The sequence below is a fragment of the Podarcis bocagei genome, assembly GCF_964188305.1.
Source record: "Podarcis bocagei genome assembly, chromosome: 5".
Lineage (NCBI taxonomy): Eukaryota > Metazoa > Chordata > Lepidosauria > Squamata > Lacertidae > Podarcis > Podarcis bocagei.
The window spans coordinates 62275443-62300689 of NC_138129.1; the positions used below are offsets into that span (position 1 = coordinate 62275443).

The 25247-nt window shown below is 42.7% G+C and overlaps 1 protein-coding gene across 2 annotated transcripts in view; it reads left to right on the plus strand.

The window, feature by feature from the left end:
• The window catches only part of HOOK1 (hook microtubule tethering protein 1), a 34361-nt gene that overhangs the window by 672 nt on the left and 8442 nt on the right, over positions 1-25247 (plus strand). For both annotated transcript variants that reach the window (XM_081193757.1, XM_081193758.1), the window contains exons 2-17: positions 5901-5986; positions 6431-6503; positions 8296-8346; positions 9179-9311; positions 10218-10285; positions 11005-11064; positions 11565-11648; positions 14053-14219; positions 15152-15292; positions 16503-16704; positions 17580-17690; positions 19423-19510; positions 19591-19651; positions 23539-23679; positions 24200-24293; positions 24752-24786. In XM_081193757.1, coding sequence (XP_081049883.1) covers positions 5901-5986; positions 6431-6503; positions 8296-8346; positions 9179-9311; positions 10218-10285; positions 11005-11064; positions 11565-11648; positions 14053-14219; positions 15152-15292; positions 16503-16704; positions 17580-17690; positions 19423-19510; positions 19591-19651; positions 23539-23679; positions 24200-24293; positions 24752-24786 — 1595 coding nt within the window. The remainder of the gene's footprint in view (positions 1-5900; positions 5987-6430; positions 6504-8295; positions 8347-9178; positions 9312-10217; positions 10286-11004; positions 11065-11564; positions 11649-14052; positions 14220-15151; positions 15293-16502; positions 16705-17579; positions 17691-19422; positions 19511-19590; positions 19652-23538; positions 23680-24199; positions 24294-24751; positions 24787-25247) is intronic.

Sequence of the window (25247 nt, forward strand, 5' to 3'; positions counted from 1 at the left end):
AGGTGGGACGACTGGTCTCAGGTGGCAGGATCCACAGGGACAGCGGATCCCGATGGCGAGCTTTCTCCCGCCCTTGTTCCTGATGTAGTGTAGGAGTAGGGTGCCATTTCAGGACCCGCCGCAGGTGCCAAAATGTCTTGGGCTGGTCCTGCCATAATCTACCACCGTCAGTCAGTATGTTCAGTTCAGTCACATAAACGAATCTGATGTGTGGCCCAAATTACACCTTATTTACCCAAACGTATGCTTCCTTCAGTGCAGTTTTCCTCCCCAATTCTGCCGCCATGCACCTTATCTCTGTGCATGTTTTTTCAATGTGTTTATCACTGAGTTCAAGTAAATATGCCAGGAGCAGTTTATATAATTGTGCATGTTGCTAAGGAGCCAGCTTACAGGAGGGTTTTTGCTTCTATCTAATATATGATGAGGAAGTTGGCAGTCCTGCTTCATCAAAACCAAAGGTCATTTCAAGAATCCCTTATGCCATGCATCATGAAGACCGAAGAGTGCTTGGTGATCAAAGGTTGATAGTGACAATGTATTCTTATATGGGTTAAACTGAACTTCGCTGTAACCTAGTGTTCTAACTTTATTAAATTGCCACTGGAAAAGCAATCAATTGGAAAAATTGCATTGAATCTTATAAGCTGCCATAACAAACAAAGATATTTTAAAGGTAATAGTATATTTATCTAGGTCATGGAGCAAGAGACAAATCTAGTCTGGAAACCTTAACAGTTTCTTGTGTTAAAACACACATTTTGGAGTTTTATTACTAAAAATCGTAAGTGGGGATGAGAGTAAAAGAAGTAGTCCCCATGCGCTCCACTTTTTTCATATAGGTGGCTTTTGGATAGATTGATGGGAATATAAAGTAATGGACAAAACATAAAGCTACTACTCTTGTTAGTATATTATCATTCATTTCAACCAGAACCAATATACTGTCAGATATAAAAAAGTGTGCCCATTACTTGCAGTGCCACTGATTAAATGTGCACAAGTTCATTGCCTGCAAGGAACTGTGTTGTAGAGGGTGAGATAAAAAAATGGAGTGAGGGGCCGTGATGATCATCCATTTCCAACCAATAACAGTGCATGGAGGTGGGTATATAGCCCCCTCCCTCCACTGTTTTAGGGGTCTAGGTCAGAGGAGGGTTTTTAAAAAAACAAAAATCTGAAGGCCACATTTTCTCATGGATCTGCATAGCAGCTAGCAGCTTTTCAAAGGCTTTGGATTTGACTCTTACTTTTCTACAGTAGGTTATAGTCCAGGATTACAAAAGTCAGGGGTTTACACACCCACCACATCTCCCTAACTTACGTACAGGGAAGAAGAAGGCAGCATCACACTTAAGGGATACTTTCAGTCAGGGCTGGTGAGGAGTGTGGCCTGGGGAAAGTCCTGGAGATTTAAGGTTCCCCATCCCTTCCCTTGACTAAAGGGAAGAAAGCCATACTCTAGTATCAGCCTGATGGCTACATGGCAGCACAACTGTAGCTCTTGATCTTCCCCTCTCCATCTCTTAAACACCAATTTATGTTTGTAAGCCTGGAATACTCCCCAGGCATACAGAAACCACCCTTCTTTCTGGAAGATCCCATTTCACTACTGGTGCAGTGTCACTTTGCTTCCATAATATCAAAGGGAATGATCATCCTTTGCTGCTTTGTGTTGGCTGTTCAACAATTTTCTTCCCCACTGTATTAGTTTCTGAAGCTTAACATTATTTACAGCCATATGTTGCTCCAGTCTGTGCAGCTTTAATTCTCCATAATGATTTACTCTTGATGAAGAAAGAAAGAGATTTTTATTTGAAGGAATTCTTATTAGATAACTGAAACCTAAAGCTGTGTGATTAGCAGAAAGAGTTCAAGTGCCTGCCCGTATTAATTGCTACAGTCGTGGTATATACTCTTTGAGGCATCTTTTCTGTACCTACCATACTGAGAGTTACCACTTTGAACAGGGAAAAAACTCTCTGTTTCAGCTTAGCTTCCTTGTGAAACTTAAATCAGACACCTGAACTTCCATTTTCCTCTTGATTTCTCAGGGTCAGGTTCGCACCCCATCTTTTTGAAGCTGCACAGATTTAGCCACATTTTCTTCTAGGTATAAATTACCGTATTTTCTGCCCTATAAGACTCACTTTTTCCCTCCTAAAAAGTAAGGGGAAATGTGTATGTGTCTTATGGAGCGAATGCAGGCTGCGCAGCTATCCCAGAAGCCAGAACAGCAAGAGGGATTGCTGCTTTCACTGCACAGTGATCCCTCTTGCTGTTCTGGCTTCTGAGATTCAGAATATATTTTTTCTTGTTTTCCTCTTCCAAAAACTAGGTGCGTCTTGTGGTCTGGTGCATCTTATAGAGCAAAAAAATATGGTAAACCATTAGACTACTGAAATGTGCTGTATATGGTGCTACCCTTCTACCTGGTTCAGAAGCTGCAGCTGGCGCAAAACCCACCTGCTAGGGTGTTTAATGGGCAACCCTAATTTTTGGCATATTACACTGGTGACAGAATATCTGCACTGGCTTACTTTTAAGCTACAAGGGAGTTCAAAATTTGGTTGCTGACATTTAAAGTCCTAAACAACTTGGGACCAGGATATCTAGCAGACCACCTCCTCGAGTCCAGGTGAACTTTAAGATCATCTGAGGAAACTTTACTGATCATACCACAACCAGCATATTGTCATTTTAGTTGAATTAAGGAAGTATTTCCCAATATTGCATATTTCTCCCTAATTGCATTGTGTATGATACAGTACAAAGGATCTCCTTTAATAAACAGGAGGGGAGAGACTTAGAATAGAACTGCAGTTTAAATTATTTATGGAGAAATAACTAGCCTTCATATATTTTTGTTTGCTTATCTATATCAATTGCACAGCTGTCCTAAGGAATACAATATTTAAAATTTAATAATATGGTTGCATGCCATCCCAATCTCCGAGCGGTACAAGATTCCAGGGTTTCCAGGCATTTGCCCAGAGCCCTGTTTAATTGGAATAAGTGACAGCAGAGATTCTGGTGTCTTTAGGCTACAGTGTATGGTTTATTTACACATATTTACAACCTGAGCCTAACCCTTACAAAAAACTGGCAACAGTGTTTCTTTCCTAAGTATTTCCCTCCTCTTTCCTTATTTTTAACAAAATATTATTACTACGTAAGCTTTAGTTATTTTAAAAACACCAATATACTGATAATTCCTATTGAAACAAAGTATTTTGAAATATTCTTGTGCTGATTTGAATCATGGTGTATAATCCAGGCTCTTTTATTGTGCATATTGTATTGTTGATCAGTACCTCCCATCATTTATACTGCATTATTAAGAAATACTACTGAACTATATACCACAAATCAAATACTGCATTCGTCACAAAAACAGAATAGCTTGTTTTTATGTTCTTTCAGAGTTCCTGGAATAGCAAAACCATGAACAAGTTTTCTGTAAGATATGTTCATGTGGTTGACACCTAGTGGATAAAAGATGGAAGTGCTTCTTTAGAAAAGTTTGAGTTGAGCATGCTCTAGGCCTGTGCTTTTAGGAGTGGTTCCAAGATGGATCCCAGACCCAGAAACCATGACATGAAGCCAGCTGTTGTTTCGTCTTATTGGTGTAGCCTACATACATTGTATTTTCCTTGCATATATATTTCTGGGTACAGTTGGAAGTTGTTTTACCAAGTGAAACTTGTAGCCAATGAATATCATAAGGAATAAAGTTGTGATCATTGTTGACTGTCCAGCTTTAAGAACCTAGCTGCTGCATTTTTGTGCAAATTTTGTTGAAAAGTCAGTATTTAAAGATAGATCCTTACAGTGCACTAATCTAGTTGAAAAGTTCAAGTTTATTGAATCAGTCTTCAGAAGCAAAATGGCTGTCAAAGACTTGATTCATGCTTCACTTAATGCCGTATAAAGCATAGTTGTGGTATACAGGAACACCCTTCTTAAATTACATAACCTTAATAAATATGTTCAGGAATGCAACCTAGGACTGTCTTCTGCAACTTGTTCATAACAGAACTCTCACACTGAAGCCCTTACTTTCAAGTTAGCAATAGTTCTCTAGATAGTATCCAACAAAATCATACTAAACTTTTTTTATATATTTTTGTAAATTACTTAGAAGGTGGTGTGGGTTTGTTTTTACAATCAGGTGGTGTATAAATTTTGTTAAATCCATACTTTGAATAGACCCATTGAAATCAGTTAAATTACTCATATTTATTTCAGTTTATTTATTTATTAAGTATGACTTAGTTGGTTTGAACCCTTTGTGTACAAATGTATTTGTTTTAATGATTCCCTTTGCCTAAGAAAAAATCCTGCTCTCTTAATAATAATAGACCTTTATATGAATTTGAGATTGTTGATTTTGCTTTGCTTAAGTTATCTAAGTAGCCTTCCAACAGCTGTGCAAGATAGGTCAGCATTAACCTTTCTTGCAAACAGGGAAGTGATTTGTAACTCCCTGTATCACATAGAGATACCTTTTTGGGGTGTCTAACCTAAGCAGCAGTCTGGTTGTAGATTTCTGAAAATAAAAGGAAGAATTTGCTGGCAAACATTCCATCAGTACAGGCACTTCAGCTTTCCAGACACAACAATCCCCCCTTTTCCTCCTGCATGCTCTTCTGGGGGTTCTCCTGATCCCTCCATGCCAATTTCAGGGACGTGGGGAAGACACGGAGGGGGAGTCTGTTGTGCTGTTTGAAGTCCTTGCACAGGCATCAGGTCACACCCACACCCAGTGGCATAGCGTGGGGGGTGCAGGGGGGCCAGGCCGCACCGGGCGCAACATCTGGGGGTTAGGGTTAGGGGGCGCAAATCCACAGGTTAGGGGGCGCAAATTACTTGCCTTGCCCTGGGTGCTGACAACCCATGCTACGCCACTGCCCACACCATACATTTGAAGCTCATTCCCCACCTACAAAGAATTCTGGGAACTATGGTTTATTAAGCTATGTGAAGGGAAAACTACAGTTTCCTGGACTCTTTGGGAGAAACTGTTTTAAATGTATTGTGCGGCTGTTTCACTGGGCTTACTCTTAGTGTGTGATTTGCACATGAGGGGTTTGCTGTGAGTACCATTCATCTGGATATCAATATATAGTGAATCTTGCTTAGGTTGAATAAAAAGTGTTTCCAGGCAAACTGCTTGCTATACTCAGCATTCAGACTGCTTTGTGACACAGGCAGGTGATTGGGCTACTATCTTATTTATACACATACTTAATGTGATAGGATTATTTTGGATTATTGTACTGTGCTCTATGTAGGCCTGCCCTTAAAGACAGCCCAGAAACTTCAGTTAGTGCAGAATGTGGCCTTCCATATGATGACCAGGGCAGCCAGCAGCGATCACATTACACAGATCCTAAAATATTTTTGGTGATTGCTTATTTATTTCTGGGCTGAATTTAAGTTCCTGGTGTTGACTTATAAATTCCTAAATGATTTGGGGGCCAGGTATCTGAAGGAGTGCCTCTCTCTCTGTCAGCCTGCCTGGTTCCTTCTCATTGTTCCACAACCGGGGGTGATACATCAGATGGTAACGAGGACTAGGATCTTCTCCACAGTGGAACTGCAATTAAGGAATGCCCTCCTTTGGATGTATGGCAGGTGCTAACACCCTTGCTTTTGGCTGCCTGACTGAGATGTGTGTTTTGTCCAGGCATCTGTTAGATATTTTAATTGGTAATTTGAACTGGTTTTTTTTAACCTGCTATTTTTAATAAATGTGGGTGTATTATTGGTGTTTTAACATTTTGTAACCTTACCTGAGAACTGGAATATGGGTGGACCAAAAATGTTCTGAAATGTATGCATTTTCTTTTGTTTCAAATTAGATAGAAATAGTTATATATATTCTTTCTTCCCTCTAGTTACAAACATTTAATACTGCTGAATCCTGTAAAGATATTCAGGACTTAACTAATGGTGTTGCCATGGCACAAGTACTTCATGAAATGTAAGTTACTTTAAAGTATGTGTGTTGAATTATTTTGGTTTTCTTGTATATATGTTTGTTTTTCTCTTTCTTTTACACAGCAGTGTTTCATTGCAGATCCCATTTGCAAAATATATTAGCAAAATAAATCACATTCTTTTGTAACTGATCATCTGAGCTTTCTTCATAATCACTTTACCCTTCTTCCTTTATAAGGTACCCGACTTGTGTTATCTTGCAATTCAAATTTTTAAATATGATGGGAGGCAAAAGATGTGTGTTTGTGTGTTAAACTTACTGGTACATGGGAACAGTAATTGTGAAAACTTTTATATGTGAAACTCTACTTTGCCTTACCAGCAGTCTTTTCCTACATACTTTTATAATAAAAATAGGACTGGAATTCAGTTGTGAACTACAAACACTTTTGTGATATTTAATAAAAATGGATTAATTTTATTTTAGTGATGCTGCTTGGTTTGACAAAGTTTGGCTAAGCCGTATTAAAGAAGATGTTGGTGACAACTGGAGAATAAAGGTAATTGAAAATGTCAGTGTGTGTGTACAAAAGATAACATTTCAAAGTTAAAACTACGGTATTTTTCGTCCCATAGGACACACCTAGTTTTTTGGGGGGGAAATAAAGGAATTCCCCCCCCCTTTATTTCCCCCCCAAAACCAGGTCGAGGAACAGCGGTATGGCGGCGCTCCGCCTCCCCGCTGTCCCCCGAGCTTGTGGGGCTGGTGCTGGGGAGAAGCGCGCTGGCCGATGTCTGCCCGGTGCGAGGGGCGCTCTGCAACAGGGCACCCTGCGAGCTGGGCGGCAGGCTGCTATCCGCAGCGTGGGGAGCCCTGCGGGAGTTCCCGCAGGTCTCCCCACGCTGCGGATGTCTGCCAGGCGCGAGGGGTGCTCTGCAACAGGGTAACCCACGCGCCGGGCGGCAGGCTGCTATCCGCAGTGTGGGGAGCCCTGCAGGAACTTCCGCAGGGCTCCCCAGGCTTGCTGATAGCTTCCTGAAGCCTGGAGAGCGAGAGGGGTCGGTGCGCACCAACCCCTCTCGCTCTCCAAGCTTCAGCGAAAGCCTGTATTCGCCCCATAGGACGCACACAGATTTCCCCTTCATTTTTGGAGGGGGAAAAGTGCGTCCTATAGGGCGAAAAATACGGTATACCAAAAAACCCCCAAAAAAACATCTTATTCCTTTTAAGTCCACTTGGTCTAGCAAGTTAAATTCCGAATCAAAGGCTAGTTCTTGCTCTGTGACCTTCTGTGTAAAACAGTGTGTACACTTGAGGGATGTCCCAGATTGCTTTTATAGATTATTAACTTCTATCAACTATATTTTATTTGCTTAATTTTGATGTCATGGTATTCTCTCATTGAAGTGCTAACATTGACCGCTCATCATATGCAACAGTGGAAAAATTGTGAACTTCTGTTGTTGCAATGATTCAGCAGCAGTGTTCACATCTCTTCACCAGCAAAATGTAGAAGCGACAAGGGATATAGTATTGCATTTCCTTCAAGATGAATTCATATGTACGAAAAATACAATTTTTAAAGCATTGTAAATCATTTGGGGGGGGGAGAAATGTAACTTTTCAGTATTCTTTCCCCACCCTCATATTGCAGATGGAGGAGAGGAGGGGAGAGAGATTTGAGACAGGAGACTCATAGTAATACTGCAGTGTAATTTAACCCGCTGTTAATGTTGTCATACTGCAGATGTGAGCAGGGTTACAGCTTACAGTCATATGATCTGAACATTTGAGACTGTGCCTGAGGTGTGTAGTAACTTGCCACAACTGCCTTAAATAAAATATTTAAGAACTGTCACTTAGCAATCCTACAGCCAGCATTTAGCAGTCTGAGAGGTTGCTGGAAGGAGTGTTAGTATTGATCCACTATAGAGGAGGCATGTTGGTGACCAGGAAACTCATTGAAAACAGAGAGCTTGGAAATCCCACTTTAGACTTCTACTTCTGCATTGGAAAAGTTGCATGGCATTGTTGTCCCCATCTCTCAAGATACCCACAGCTTACACTGATCTCTTACAGGAACCCGTGTTCTTCGAAGGACTTGTAATTTATTTTTATTTTTTTATTATTTATTTTTTGCTTTCACCTGAGGCTGTTCTGGTTTTATGGTAATAATAGTAATATTAAGTAGTACACTGCAGTGTCCACCTGAGCCAATCATCTTCATATATGTAAAAATTTGTTCAGTAAAGGCTGTCATTGATACATTTAATGCCAAATGTGAAATACAGGAAAATCTTTGCAAAGTGAATTCACAGTCATAACTAATGTTTTCTTTTAAACCTTCTTAGGCCAGCAATTTGAAGAAGGTTCTTCAAGGAATTACAGATTATTATCATGAGGTATAGAAAAAGCAGCAGCTGTTAAAGTAATACTTGGTTCACTATAGTCTAAATCTCAATTTGTTTGGTAGTGTTTTTGTTAAATCTTATCACGGGCATTGCTTCATATGTAAAATAGATACAGTACATGCAAAATTGATCTGGGTGGGGTTTTCTGCATTTTTCTAACTTGAACACACCCTGCACTCTGTCACCTGAAAATGGAATCACTTTCTAAAAGTGCTTATTCATGCATTATTTTGCAGGATGTTGCAACATTTAGAAGCTAGTACAGATATATAAAAATATTTAGTGAAATGAGCAAGATCCTAAGCCAAGATTTACAGGCTAAGTCAATGCTGCTTTGCCTCCCTTCTTTAGCAGCCCCTTGTTCCAAATCTCTGCTACCACCACTCCTCTTCCTACACTCACTGCAGAGTTTGCAGCATCAAGCCTGACTTGGTGGTACTGGTTCAGGGACATGCTAGTTGCTGAAAACTCTTGAGGGCAGGCCGCACAATTGTTTTCTCACTTCCTACTCACCCTTAATCATCAAGTAATGACAGACACGGATCATCAGCCAGATTTTTTTCAAGTGTGTGTGTGGGTTTTCCCTCTAGTTTTTTCCTGACTGGACTTGTTCTAATGTACTTGTATACTTTAATAAATTCCAGCAGACCCTGTAAAATGTACTTGGTGCATGCATGATCAAAAAGAAAGTGTCCTTTACCACAAAAAAGCTAGAGGGTTTTAACTTCTGCCTGCCTTCCAAATAATCTGACAAATTCTGCCTTCATGGACTAATTTCCTCCTCATGTCATTATGAAATTATAATGACAGATTTCCTCTGCAGTTTTTAGGTCAGCAGATTTCAGAAGATCTCCTTCCTGATTTAAGCCAGATATCTGAACATTCTGATCCAGTAGAGTTGGGCAGGTTACTGCAGCTTATTTTAGGCTGTGCGGTCAACTGTGAAAAGAAACAAGGTAAATGCTTTTCCTGTGAATCAGCCACCTTCTGCTGAGTTTTAAGGATCATACTAGCTTGCATGGAGAAGTTGTGAAATAGCTTGCGGAGATGAAACTGAAAGGGCACACAGCCTCTATACTGTATGATTTGTGAAGTGAAGTGAAACTTGGGTTGGTTGGGATACCACCCTTTTAAACCATCTCATCAGTGCAAGGATTTATGCTTGGGCTATGGAACTTTCCCCCCTCTTACCTGCAGTGCATGCCCAACACCCTCCCATAGCTAAAAAAATATTTTTTTAAAGCTTAAACTCTGCATGTGAGTTCTCAACATGTTTTAAAACTTTTGGTTAACAGAATGGATGCTATTTTAATAAATAATAATTTTAAAAATAAAATCAGATGTGAGACTCAGAATTCCAGTGTGCTCTAATTTTTGTTTTCAGTCTTCTGACCAACCCAAAACTGCAATCCAAAATGCTTTTTCTTGGAGTTAAATTCTTGACGAACATCTAAGAAAATGTGTTTAGAACCAAGGGTGTAAATTACCTTGACAGCTTGTTAATCTGTACCCTCAAATAGAATGACAGAGAATTCTGATGATGGAGTAACTCTGAATGTCATATAACTGAACCCATCCCACAGCCACATATTTGGTGATGAGTATTTCTGCATTTTAGAGGGAATTAACTACAGCTATAGTTAAAGGAATTGCAGTCTGGCTAAAATGTTAATAATGATACTTTAACCTGCTACAGTATTTTCCATAATGAGTACTACAGAAATGTTAATACTTGGTTAGAAGTAAGGTTTTGGGGCGGGGTGGAGGGGTAGAGCAAATATGAAAGGGGTAATTTCTGTCTCCAGGTTTTTTAGGATATTTCTTCTTACAGAAAACAAACTTTTGCTAATTTTATCTTGTAGAGCATATACAAGTTATAATGACACTAGAGGAGTCTGTCCAACACGTTGTTATGGCTGCTATTCAAGAGGTAAGAAGTAGTTATAATACACACCAAAAATGAAATAATTCTCTTTTCTTAAAAACAAAAACAAAGGGTAGGGGATCTCCAGGACTGCAATAGTAACAAAACAATTAATCCTGGTTATCTCAGAATCTCTCGTTACCCTACTATCTTCTACATAGTTTAAAATAAGTTGTTTGATCAAAGTCTGGTTTCTTTGCAGGCACTATTTTGAGGGATTTGGTGTAAAGAGGGCACACATATGCATAAATGTGTCTAGCTTTAGTGAGCATTTCACTTTTTAAACTTCACATAAGAAGTGCCATGTTATATTTATCTAAATTTGGATGTGTGTGTCTTATGTTTTGATATTTTTAGAAAATCTCCAATGACGTGTTATTAAAGGGGGAAATGCAATTCGATCTATGAACTGGACTGATTCAGATTGTTTGTGCCAGTTTGGCATCTCAAAGGCAAAGAACATGACAATATAAATGGAAATTTTTGATGGCTTTTAGCTAACACGTGTTTTGTGGGTCAAAATAAAGTATACCTCAAATAATCAATAGCAAAAAGGCCATTTTTATTTGAGAAGATTTAAGAACACAACTGGAACCGCCTCTAATCTAGAAGAGGTTGTGTGTGTTTTTGATGGGCACTGTTAGTTGGGCTCAAGGTTTTAGACAATTAGTTTTAAACTTAGAGAAATATGTTGTACATCACTTCTTCTTTTTTAAACATTGCAGTTGATGAGCAAAGAAATAGTGGGCTTTGTAAGTGAGTTGCCTGGCGATCTGGAGCAACAGGTAATTTTTATATGTAATGTTTCCAGCAGTGTTTAAGCCCTTATTTTATTTTTACCATAAGTTTCCACCTAGTGGATTTATCATTGTGTTCACCCAGTCATTTCTCTCTGTCCTAAGAGCCACACAGTGGTCACTGAATGAAATGATCTTTGAGTTCTGCAGTGGGAATTGCCCAGGACCATGACCGCAAGGTGTGGCTGGTTTTCAGATTTCTCACAGCCTGAAGGCCTGGATGTCTCGGTTCTAGAATAACTAAAAGCACCATAATCTGAGGATAGGTGAAATTCAGGCTAATGCCTTCAAAGGAAGCAGATTTGAACCAAATATTGAAGGGGAGGGGGTCACACTTCCTAAGACTTAGTTTCTATTTACCCAGCGTTCTGGGTTAGTTATTTGGTGCCTGTCTATCATCTTCACAGTAGGGGGGATGCTGGGTATGTATGGTCATTAAATATATGTTGCTAAATCACTGAAAACAAAAACTCTCCAACATTTTGAAGCTGAAAAGAACATTGGAAGAACTCAATGAAGTACTAGCAGAGAAAGAAGAGCTGAAACAAAGATGCCAAGAACTAGACCTACAGGTAAGCTCATAATTTGATCCTAAGTGCTTTTCTATAAGCAGATTAATTTTGTAAATTTGATAGTTTTTCAAAATCACATTTCTGCCAGTTTCCTCTTTATAGCATTCACATAGTTGATTCTTCTGTTCTACAGTTTTTTGTGAGTTGTACTGTTCATCGTGCAATGCCTCATCTCTGCTTATAGCGAAGAAGATTGTATATCAGGTTCTTCTTGCATTCCTGAGGCCAGAGTTTCATTTTGGAAACTTGGATAATATGTATTATCACTTTATTCCATGTAGCTGCAGTGCTGTTTTCTGGCTGGGGCTTGGGCAGCAGCATAAGGTCACCATCTGTGACTTTATGCCAGCAGAAGAATTATTCACTGATGCTTTAAAGTGCTCGTGCAATGGTTCAAAGGGCTGTAGCAGTTTCAGTAGTGCTCTGTAATGCTCTGTTCAGAGGCCCATTGTTTTCAGGGAATGGAAAGAGCCATTAGTTTTCTAATAGCATCTGCTAACCAGACACGTCCATCTGTGCTCCTCACTGCCATTGTTGGATGTACCTTATTTACTGTGTAATATTGTCCATTGTGGCAGCCATTTGATTCTGTCTTGCATTACGGTTAGTAGTTTGTGCAATTGAGTTTTTAATTAGGAATTTATAGATCAAATGCACTAAATACCTTTTCTGCCTGAATTCTGACTAGCAAGGCTAGTTGACCCAACACTGCAAAAGGGACACATTTCCTGTTATTTAAACTGGCAGAAGGAAGAAATGACAGTGATTGCAATTCTGCCCACACTTAATTGGGAATTGGCACTGTTGAATTTAGTAAAACTTTTTTTGTGTAAACACACATAGGATTGGACTGTAAGTTTCTTCCTTTCTTATATAGGAGAAGTAAAGGAATAGGCTTAGTATTTAAAGGGAGGGGCAGTATGCCTATGTAATCCACCTTAAGTTTTTTGGGAAATGTAGATTTTTTAAAAATAATAATAATAATGCTGAATGTCTATCCTGACCCTGATCTTGCTTGTCTCTAGTCTAAAAAATGTAAAATATATTTTGGCTAGCCTGGCACAATTAACGAATGCCTCTGTGATATACTGAATATATGTTTATTTGAAAATCAGGAAAAAAATTGCTTCTTGCTTAAACTAATTGTTAATAAATTCACTTATAAGGTCTCAGTCTCCCATGATACTTTACAAGAATTTATGAAAGGTAGGTTTCTTTTTGTTTCAGGGAAAAGTAACCCAAAGAGCACAATGCATTCTAAGTACCAATGAACTAACATGTGACTTGCTCTGACGTTTGATATTTTAAAATTAACACAATGGCTTTTACTAGAAAAGGCTTAAGAGCTCTGTTCTTTTAATCTGCGGCTCCTTTATGACTGTTAATATACTTACTGTTGTGTTCCCATTTCTTAGCTAGCAGCGTTTTCAGAAATAATTGCAAAATGCGTGTTCTTGTATATGATGCTGTCTTATGGCTCCAGGAGTTCATTTTTGCCATAGCCATTCACGGCTGAGTATTAGTACCATGTAGCTTTTATATCTTCAGTTTACCAACCTGGGAATATTTTTCTCTCTAAGACTTCTTCATGCCATTTTATTTCTACTTATGCTGTACCCTGGAAACCTTATCTGAATGGACTCTGGCCTGATCTAGCATGGCAGTTCCTACATCCTTATGCAGAGCAAATGGAAATTGCCTGGAAACTGGATCAGACTAGAGTCCTTCTGGTTTTTCATTCAAAAGCAAAGCATGGTGGTGAAGTCTTCCCCTTGTTGATTATCCCAGCATCTAATATGCAGAAGTGCAATGTCTCTTTCCATGCAGATAATGTTTTGCTACTGTGACTGATAGGACTTGCAGTGTAATCAAAGTTAAGGTATCTCCAGCCAAGATCTGAATTGATGCAAGTGAAGAGAAAATAACCACATGACAGTTCCGTGTGTAGATTTGCAAAGAGCAACACAAGAATTTGAGCCACACAAGGCAGTAGAATTGCCGCTCATAAGCATATGGAAGCCTGAGTGATTAGGCTTTTTGTCTCATGAAAGGTTTTACTACAACTGTCTGGGGTAAGAGCACAGTGGCAGTAGCTGTCTTATGAACTGAAGATCTACTTTGGAACTCAGCCTAAGCCCAAAGCCCTAAAGACACAAATCCACTGAAATAAAATCAATGGGACTTGCTTCTACAAAATTTGATTATGTACATAAAAACAAGCATGCTATAATTTAATACAAGATAACAAAACTTTAGCAAAGGCAACCACTTAAAAATCTTTTTTGCTGCTAAGCTGCACTTTGTCTGTGAAACACATTATTTCACTGGGGTCAGTTACCTGTACATTTTCATCAGCTGTTTTGATGGATGAACCATAATCCTGAAGTGGGTTCTACCTCTTTAGGTAGCTGCCCTTCAAGAAGAAAAGAGCAGTTTGATGTCTGAAAATGAGATTATGAATGACAGATTGGACCAGCTGGATGGTTCTCTTGATGATACAAATACTGCAGTTGCAAAGAAGTATTTCAATGCACAAATGCAACTAGAGCAACTACAGGAAGAAAATTTCAGGTATGGATTGTTGTCATTTGATAGCCCTATCACTTCCAGAAAACTCTTAAATGGACTCCTTTAATGCACTCTGTGGTGTTGTCATTGAAAACAGTTCAGAAACTACAACTCATACAGAAACTGCAGCCTGATTGTTCTTAGTAGAAGTAAACCAGTCCTATCATGTTACTCTAATTTTTGTGTAGCTGCAGTGGCATTGCCTATAAAGTCAGAACAGCCTGGGCCAAGTGTGCTCGTGGAATACCTGCTCTCATATTTACCTGCTCATTCGTGAATATCTCTTGAAGAGGCCTTGTTTAGGGTTCTGCCGCTAAGGGCAGTTCATAGTTTAGGAATCAATGATACCACCTGTTCAGTGGTTCCACCTAAGCTGTGGAATGCAATCTGTAGAAAAGCTAGAGAGACTACTTGGTGGTCTTCTTCTTCTTCTTCTTCTTCTTCTTCTTCTTCTTCTTCTTCTTCTTCTTCTTCTTCTTGCCTTGTGTAAAAAATATATACATTTTCCACCAGGCTATTGGCAAAGGAAATATCCTTCCCCCTACTATTGTGGCCCTATCTACCATAATTATGCTGCTTTTAATTATTGTATTCTGTTGTTTTATCTTATTTATTTTTATTTTATGTCTTAATAGCTTTAGTTTATCCATCATCTTAATCTAATTTATGAGTAGACTAGGAACAGACTAGATGCAAAACCTACATTTTAAAAATGTTGTTATTTAGACAGGACAGCCAATCTATATAAACTTGTCCTTTGTATTCATGTGCGTAAGGAATTTTGTAAATGCCCTTTGCATGATAAAGCACTGTTAAATATTCTTGTTCCACCACTGCAATAAATGTGCAGTAAGGTAAAAGAATACACATGACTTGTGTTTAAAGAAGGGACTAATGGGAAATCTTTTCAGTAATCCTATTTTGTTTATGTAAAGGCTTGAAACTGCAAAAGATGATTATCGTGTTCATTGTGAAGAACTTGAGAAACAACTGGTTGAGCTTCAGCATCGAAATGATGAACTGACCTCTCTGGCAGAAGAATCAAGGGCTCTAAAAGATGAGATTGATGTTCTTAGGTATGCTAAAAATCAAATTTCACTCCTGCTGAAGGCTGTGTCAGTGCTACAGTTTGAAAAAGCTTGGGATTTCTTATAAACTGCAGTACTCTATTTTGCATGAATGAGCAAATTTAAAGAGATCAATAGAGAACATTACATTGTAATATAGTACATGTTAATTAAGGGTTTGTATCACTGAAGCTGCCAATACTATTCTAAGTGATATTTAATGTCCTAGTCCTGAAAATGAAAAATATCCCAAGAACTAAGAGATGTTATCATGGATTTTTTATTTATATGTCTTCATGCATGTAACTGATAACTTAAGAAAATAGGATACCTTATACGCCATGAAAAGTAATATCTCACAACCACTATATCCTATTTCCCACAATCTTGTGGGAGTCAAAGCAAAGGTAAATTGTTTAGTGTTATACCATAGATTAAACTTTATTAGGATAAATAAATTTACTGATTCCATTTCCATGTTGCACCAAAATATTGGCTACCTGAGTTTCTTATATCCTGATTCAGTAACAGTAAGTGGAGACCCCATGAAGTGTGTGTGAGGGAGAGGGACACGGAGCGAGCTCTATTGACATGTTGTACTAAAAAAAACATTCTGTATACTTTGTTGAAGGTAACCCTATCCAACCCAGTGGGAACTTGCTTCAGAGTCTACCTGAATAGGATTGAGAATGCTAATCTGAGGGTCCATAGTGACAATTGAAGCAGGGTCGTCTTTATTCTAGATCTGTTAATCCAGAACTCTTTTGTCTCCAGCTCCACCCATCATCAGCTCTAGCATAAGCCTGAGAGGATGTAGAAAAAAATATTGCCTGCTCTTGTATTTGTTGTTGTACAACAGCTGTTTTGTGTAATAACCCGTTTTGAGAACAGAGGCCTAACCTTTCTCTTGAGGCCCATATGCATATTTCATTTACATTGGCGATCCATCATGAATTCTGCTTGAGGATTTATCGCCATCAAATAGTGTTACGTAATTGAAAAGTCCTAATATCTCAACTGGGAGCTTTCTCTGCCTGAGCCCCATGGCTTGTATAATTCTATGAAAAACAAAATTCTAAACAATGAATGTTTGTCACATTAGTTCACATTCTACTCTTGGGCACTAGAAGCAGTTAGAGACATGGTTTTTTAAAGAACTCAACTTTTGTAGTGCCCATATTTCTGAAAAAGACACACACAGGACGCTTTGCTCCTACAGGACGCTTGCTGACAAGACAAACAAGCTGGAGTCAACCGTTGAGGTTTACCGCAAAAAACTGGAGGACCTGAATGACTTTCGCAGACAGGTGAAATCGCTTCAGGAAACAAATATGATGTATATGCACAATACCGTTAGCCTAGAGGAAGAGCTGAAGAAAGCCAACGCAGCCCGTGCACAGCTAGAAACATACAAAAGGCAGGTAAGAGATAAGCTTTGCTTACATCCTCTTTGTACTTCTGTTTTTCCTTATTATTTCAGCTCTTAAAAAGTTGTGGTGTTTGGATCAGAATTGATTCAAATGTAAATTTAAGCCTCGCCACCATGCCAACCCCAAATTTGCAGCAGCTTCCATTCCTGCCACACATTTATATGGTATGTTATTTCCCCCAATGGAACACTTGCCAGTGCACAGTGGCTCCAATATTTACCCTCGTATCTTTAAAGAGGCAGCGCAGGGGCAGCAGTTTGCATGTATTAAATCCAAATATATTGCTGTGAGGCCTTTTTCTGTTTTCCTTTTGAATCCTAGAAGTGTACTCCACTGCAGAGGTGGACTCTGTGTTTATGGAAGAACACACAGAGAGCTGCCCCGTCACGAAAATGAATGACGCAACCCCTATAAGTGTGCTGAGTGTGCCCACTAAAGTTTGCATGCCTACAGCCAGCAGCTGGATCAGGGTACTTAGCTCCAAAGAAATTAAAAGGATATTTCTTTGTAGAATATTCCACTATAGAATTCAAATGATACCAGCTGAATCTGGTGACTTGGAAGTTGAAGATACAGTGTGGTATTTGTCTGCTTGCTAAAGAGATAGTGGTCAGGGGTACATCTGAAATGTTTTAAATGAACAGTTAAATTTTGGACACAAAGTCATTATTGATTAAAACAGGATGTTTGTAATGTTGCTGAAAGGGAGAACCTGGTTATTAGAACTCATGAAGGCATTTGTGTTAAATGACACTTAAATTCTGATGGTGTTATTCTTTCTTCCCCACTTCCACCCTTAGAACAATTTTTAAATAAACCAATTTAGAAGCCCTTTAAGACAACATGTGTTTGCCTTTTCAAACAAGGTCCAAGAACTTCATAACAAACTTTCTGAAGAATCCAAAAGAGCTGATACACTAGCATTTGAACAGAAGCGACTGGAAGAGAAGCATGAAGCGTTAATTAAAGAGAAAGAGGTACAGCTTCTAAAAAGTGTAATAGAAATGTATTCGTATGTTTTTCTCCAAATACCTGGGATGCAAGATAGGTAGGATGTCATATTGATGGGGACCATTTTCTCTTCTTGCCAAGTAATGTAACCATCTGAATCTCAAGGGATTTAACTGCAGAGATTGAGAGGCAAAAGGTAGCAATGCTGTAATTAAAATAGTTATTAAATAGTATAAAAATGAGATTTGCTAAACACAGCAAATATACTGCTTGAAGCCAGGGCTGACAGGATCTGCCAGTTTCAAATCGCTCAGTTTCTCATTTTTCCAGTCTTCAGTTCTCCATATTTCTACAGCAATTTGCAATTATAAAAAAAGCTCATGAAAATTCATTAGCATTATAGTGTGCATTTCTCCTAACACATTTTTGTATGCAGTTTGACTAGTGTCAAAACTTTTTTTTTTTTTGCAAGCAATTTATCCTAATATAATGTATTATTGCATGTTATTTTCACTAGCATATTCACTTTTATGTACTTTCCCCTAATACATGTGCTGTCAAAAACATTTTGGTTGGAGAGCTACATTGCAAAGTTTTGAAGGGTGGCTGTGCTTCAGTTCTCATATTGTTTCTGAATTTGCAAATTTGATAGATTCGCCTTTAAGCGTGAACTAAACTTAATTTCGCTCCCATTCCTAGTTGAAGCAGATTGTATGTTGGTTTATGAGCTCTTAAACATTGAATAGTTGTTTAAACAGTGGTTTAACCAGAAAAAGCCAAGGTTTATATTTAGGTCAATTTAGTTAAAGTGTTTGTAAATGTTTCTGCCAGCCTTCTACCAGCTATAGGCCCCAACCTATTTGAGGTGAGACAAACTGGAATGAAACGTCTGTAAGATTTCAGGTTTTCAGGTCTCCTTATCCATTACAGTCCCTCAAACACCTGAATGTTGTGAGTTTCTCTAGAGTGGTAGTCATTATAGTGCAGGGAAGCTTCAGCAGAAAGTAACTAACAAAAAAATAAAAAGAAACTAGCCTGGTATCAATTGTCCATGTTCGGCAACTTCTTGTCTGGAGTACTGTAATGCACTATCTATGGTGCTGCCCTTGAAGACAGTAGGCTGCTGCTAGTGTAGAATGCTGCAGCCATCCTGATAAGTGGAGGAGCTAAGTGAAGCTATGTATCACCAGTCCTGAAAACACTGCACTGGCTCCCAGTGAGCTGCCAGGTCTAATTCAAGGTACTAATACTAGCATAGGCAAAGGGACCCCTGACCATTAGGTCCAGTCGTGGCCGACTCTGGGGTTGCGGCGCTCATCTCGCTTTATTGGCCGAGGGAGCCGGCGTACAGCTTCCAGGTCATGTGGCCAGCATGACAATACTAGCATATAAAGCCCAAAATTACTTGGGACCCCAAAGTACTTAAAAATGTCAACCATCTTGTACTCTACGATCACCAGGGGAGACCTTGGTGGTGGTGCCAGTACTGGGAGCTGCCCAATTCGCAGTGACTCATTACAGGATTTTTTCCGTGGCAGTTCATTCATGCAAGCTGTGGGGAATGCAGACGTGTCATGTCTGATGCCAGCACACCTTGTGGCATGCTCACGGGGCCACCATGGAACTTGGGGTGGGGGCAGCCATTTCGGAATTTTGCAGGAGCCTCACTTGACACCCCGGGAGGAAAACAGATAGAACATAGACAGAGAAAAAAATGCATTTCACATTTACCACTCTTAAACTTTGTTTTATTTTCAGAGATTGATAGTTCAGCGTGATGCACTGAAAGAGACAAATGAAGAGCTCAGGTGTTCACAGATGCAGCAGGATCACCTGAACCAAACAGGTATATGTGTTTCCTTCCTGTGGAATCATGTTATTCTTTAAGCTATAGATAGCTTTATTACTTTACTATTATCTTTTCAGATGCATCTGCTGTGAAAAGTTACGAAAATCTTGCTGCTGAAATTCTGCCTGTGGAATATAGGTAAGAAAGGAGCCTAGAATGTTTGCAGAATGAGAGCTGGAATGCAGTCATGTGACTGAATAATTGAAAAGACATACTCCCATAAATGGAAAAAGTGAATGTTTTAAACTTGCATATCTCATAATGCATTCGCTGTATAAACTTGTCCTAAACTTGTCCTGTAATGAAATATAGAAAGACCCACTGGATTCTTATGGACAACTTCATACAGTGGTGCCTCGCAAGACGAAATTAATTCGTTCCGCAATTCTCTTCGTCTTGCGGGTTTTTCGTCTTGCGATGCACGGTATCCCATAGGAATGCATTGAAAATCAATTAATGCGTTCCTAGGGAAACCACCTTCAGGCCAGGTCCGGGGATTTGGCGGGCGGCATTTTAAAATCGCCCCGGACAGCGGAGGACTTCTCCGCTGTCCGGGGCGATTTAAAAGCCCCTGGGAAGGCAGGCAGGGGGGAGCAAAGACTTTCGCCCCCTGCCCGCCTTCAGAAGGTGTTCCCACCCCCCCCCGCCCGGCTTCGCAGCAGCGCTACGAAGCCCGGCAGCTGGGGCAGCTGTTCCCGCCCCCCTCCCCCCTTCGGAACATCGTTCCGAAGTGGGGCGGCTGGGGCAGCTGTTCCCGCCCCACCTCCCCACTTCGGAACAGGGTTCCGAAGTGGGGCGGATGGGGCGGCTGTTCCCGCCCCACCTCCCCCCTTCGGAACATCGTTCCGAAGTGGGGCGGCTGGGGCAGCAGTTCCCGCCCCACCTCCCCACTTCGGAACATCGTTCCGAAGTGGGGCGGCTGGGGCAGCTGTTCCCGCCCCACCTCCCCCCTTCGGAACATCGTTCCGAAGTGGGGCGGCTGGGGCAGCTGTTCCCGCCCCACCTCCCCCCTTCGGAACATCGTTCCGAAGGGGGGCGGCTGGGGCAGCTGTTCCCGCCCCCCCTCCCCCCTTCGGAACATCGTTCCGAAGTGGGGCGGATGGGGCAGCTGTTCCCGCCCCCCCTCCCCCCTTCGGAACATCGTTCCGAAGTGGGGCGGCTGGGGCAGCTGTTCCCGCCCCACCTCCCCCCTTCGGAACATCGTTCCGAAGTGGGGCGGCTGGGGCAGCAGTTCCCGCCCCACCTCCCCACTTCGGAACATCGTTCCGAAGTGGGGCGGATGGGGCAGCTGTTCCCGCCCCACCTCCCCCCTTCGGAACATCGTTCCGAAGTGGGGCGGCTGGGGCAGCAGTTCCCGCCCCACCTCCCCCCTTCGGAACATCGTTCCGAAGTGGGGCGGCTGGGGCAGCTGTTCCCGCCCCACCTCCCCCCTTCGGAACATCGTTCCGAAGGGGGGCGGCTGGGGCAGCAGTTCCCGCCCCCCCTCCCCCCTTCGGAACATCGTTCCGAAGTGGGGCGGCTGGGGCAGCTGTTCCCGCCCCACCTCCCCACTTCGGAACATCGTTCCGAAGTGGGGCGGCTGGGGCAGCTGTTCCCGCCCCCCCTCCCCCCTTCGGAACATCGTTCCGAAGTGGGGCGGATGGGGCAGCTGTTCCCGCCCCCCCTCCCCCCTTCGGAACATAGTTCCGAAGTGGGGCGGATGGGGCAGCTGTTCCTGCCCCCCCTCCCCCCTTCGGAACAGCGTTCCGAAGTGGGGCGGATGGGGCAGCTGTTCCCGCCCCCTGCCCGCCTTCAGAAGGTGTTCCCACCCCCCCCGCCCGGCTTCGCAGCAGCGCTACGAAGCCCGGCAGCTGGGGCAGCTGTTCCCGCCCCCCTCCCCCCTTCGGAACATCGTTCCGAAGTGGGGCGGCTGGGGCAGCTGTTCCCGCCCCACCTCCCCACTTCGGAACAGGGTTCCGAAGTGGGGCGGATGGGGCGGCTGTTCCCGCCCCACCTCCCCCCTTCGGAACATCGTTCCGAAGTGGGGCGGCTGGGGCAGCAGTTCCCGCCCCACCTCCCCACTTCGGAACATCGTTCCGAAGTGGGGCGGCTGGGGCAGCTGTTCCCGCCCCACCTCCCCCCTTCGGAACATCGTTCCGAAGTGGGGCGGCTGGGGCAGCTGTTCCCGCCCCACCTCCCCCCTTCGGAACATCGTTCCGAAGGGGGGCGGCTGGGGCAGCTGTTCCCGCCCCCCCTCCCCCCTTCGGAACATCGTTCCGAAGTGGGGCGGATGGGGCAGCTGTTCCCGCCCCCCCTCCCCCCTTCGGAACATCGTTCCGAAGTGGGGCGGCTGGGGCAGCTGTTCCCGCCCCACCTCCCCCCTTCGGAACATCGTTCCGAAGTGGGGCGGCTGGGGCAGCAGTTCCCGCCCCACCTCCCCACTTCGGAACATCGTTCCGAAGTGGGGCGGATGGGGCAGCTGTTCCCGCCCCACCTCCCCCCTTCGGAACATCGTTCCGAAGTGGGGCGGCTGGGGCAGCAGTTCCCGCCCCACCTCCCCCCTTCGGAACATCGTTCCGAAGTGGGGCGGCTGGGGCAGCTGTTCCCGCCCCACCTCCCCCCTTCGGAACATCGTTCCGAAGGGGGGCGGCTGGGGCAGCAGTTCCCGCCCCCCCTCCCCCCTTCGGAACATCGTTCCGAAGTGGGGCGGCTGGGGCAGCTGTTCCCGCCCCACCTCCCCACTTCGGAACATCGTTCCGAAGTGGGGCGGCTGGGGCAGCTGTTCCCGCCCCCCCTCCCCCCTTCGGAACATCGTTCCGAAGTGGGGCGGATGGGGCAGCTGTTCCCGCCCCCCCTCCCCCCTTCGGAACATCGTTCCGAAGTGGGGCGGATGGGGCAGCTGTTCCTGCCCCCCCTCCCCCCTTCGGAACAGCGTTCCGAAGTGGGGCGGATGGGGCAGCTGTTCCCGCCCCCCCCTTCGGAACAGCGTTTTAAAATGCTGGGGGTCGGCAGCGAACGCTTTGCTCCCGCCCGCCAGCATTTTAAGATCGCCTGGGGCAGGCGGGGGGGGGGGGAAGGCAGGCGGGGGGAGCAAAGACTTTTGCCCCCCGCCGGCCTTCAGAAGAGGTCCTCTTCTGAAGGCCGGCTGTGGGCGAAAGTCTTTGCTCCCGACCGCCAGCATTTCCCTATGGGCTTTCGTCTTGCGATGCAAGCCCATAGGGAAATTCGTCTTGCGAAGCGCCTCCAAAACAGAAAACCCTTTCGTCTTGCGGGTTTTCCGTCTTGCGAGGCATTCGTCTTGCGGGGTACCACTGTACATTTTTTTGCAGTGGGAAACTTTACTTCTAGGGCCCAAATCCAGAAGGCAATATCATTTTAAATTTCCTTCCTGAAGAAAAAGATATCCAGCCCCACTTCCCAGCTGCTTCTTTGATTTCACCCCTTCCAACTTAATATTAGTGTTCAAACTTTTCTTTTATTTTAATTAGGAGCTGCTTTAAAGCAGGAAGCGAATGTTAAAAAGCTCTACAGTACTTGAACCATTCTATCACTACCACTTAGTGCAATTTGGTGCATGCTTACTCAGAAGTAAGGGCCATTGAATTCAGTGAGACTTATTCCTAGGTAAAAGTACAGTCATACCTTGAGTTGCATCCACTTCAAGTTGCGTCTTTTCGCGTTACGTCCCATGGCAACCCAGAAGTACCGGAATGTGTTACTTCTGGGTTTCGCTGCTTGCACATGTGCAGAAGTGCTAAATCGCGAGCTGTGGGCATTTCATGTTATGGACGGGCCTCCAGGACAGATCCCATCCGTAACATGAGGTACCACTGTATAGTATTAACAGCCTTGAATTTCTGAGTCAAGGCTTTTTTACTGGAGTGAAATTGAAATAATATCATATGACCTGTTCTACAACCATACTTGATACTTGTACATTGTAATGTAGAATGCCTCGTTATATATATTTGTGGGGGAAATGCCACTGATAAAAGCTAAACTTCTTGTAAAACACCTTTGTTTATAATTTTGTGTTTGAACCTCAGAGAAATGTTCATCCGGCTGCAGCATGAAAACAAGATGCTCCACTTGCAACAAGAGGGATCAGAAAATGAACAAATTGTGGAGCTTCAAGAGAAGCTAGAACAAAAGCATCGAACAATAAATGAATTAGAGACTGAAAACAGGTATCCTCCCCCCCCCCACTTAAAAGGGCAGGATTTGACTAATGAACCCCGTCTGCTGGAGCCCTGCACCAGGACTTTCCCTTGCATGACTGGTCTTTCCTCTCTCTGCTCCCCGCTATAAGCCTCCTGAAATTGGCTCAGGCCATGGGGGTTTGGGAGAACTCCCCAAACTGGCATGTGGGAACAGGGGGGTCATTCCGCCTAGCAAGCTGCAGTGCTTGCACAGGCAGAACACTCTTCTAGCATGACACTGACTTCCAAACAAAGTTTGTTGACTGATTTTGGGGGGAAACCTACCATAGAATGGGTGCAGGACTCATAACCAAACATATAGCATACAAGCAGTGGATGATAAATACCGAATAAGTGCAAAAACGCAAAATAAAAAGGACAAAGCAGCTGTGAAATCTGCCAGAAAGTTGACTTCTTTTATTTCTTATACTTGAATTCTGACAATTAGCAATTGGATTGTTAGATGTACATATAACATTTGTGTTCTTTAAAAAATGCTTCTCCGTAGGCTGAGCAAGGAGCGGGTTGGAGAGCTGCAGCAGCAGATTGAGGACCTCCAGAAGACCTTGCAGGAACAAGAATCCAAGACTGAAGGGGAAGGGGTAGGTACTAGATGGGGATAGTTTTCATAATACAGCTTCCTGCTGTTTGTTGTCCTAGCACCATGGTTTTGTTGCTGAAGGCTCTGTTTACAATGAAAACATATCTTTAGCCATGTAAAATGTAAAAACAAACCGAAAAGCAAACATTCTGAAATGATTAGAAAAAGCTTTTGAAAAAGGAGGTGGGGAACTTGAATCTGAGTTTCACATGCAAAACAATCTCTTTAGTCCTCCTGAGTGATGGTGAGAATAAGTGATAAAGAAATTAAAAAACACCTTTTGCTTAAGTCATCTTTGGAGAGAGGCCTCCCAACATTACATTGTTGGAAGCAATCATTAAGCACTAAACTAGCACCTGTGTGTGTCATCTGCAGCTACTAGAACTGGTTACTGTTGGGAATAAATTACTGTCCTGTATATGACTGATAAGACCTAATAAATGTTACTTGTTTTTATAGTCCAGCAAGCTGAAGCAGAAGATAGCAGCACATATGTAAGTTACAAGATTAGCGTATACTTTATTTTAGTGTGCTGTATGTGTGTAAACATAAAGCATGAGAGATTCTTTTTGACTACAGTGGTGCCTCGCAAGACGAAATTAATCCGTTCTGCGAGTCTCTTCGTCTAGCAGTTTTTTCGTCTTGCGAAGCAACCCTATTAGCGGATTAGCGGCTAAAAGGCTATTAGCGGCTTAGCGGCTTAGAAAAAGGGGGGGGGAGCGAAAAAAAATCTGAACACTTGCAAGACGTTTTCATCTTGCAAAGCAAGCCCATAGGGAAAATCGTCTTGCGAAGCAGCTCAAAAACGGAAAACCCTTTCGTCTAGCAGGTTTTCCATCTTGCGAGGCATTCGTCTTGCAGGGCACCCCTGTATATGCAAGTTGATTCATGTCTTCTGTCCCTTCCCTGCTGTGGAAGGAGAGGGAATGATGCTGCCATGGGCATTAAAGAAGTT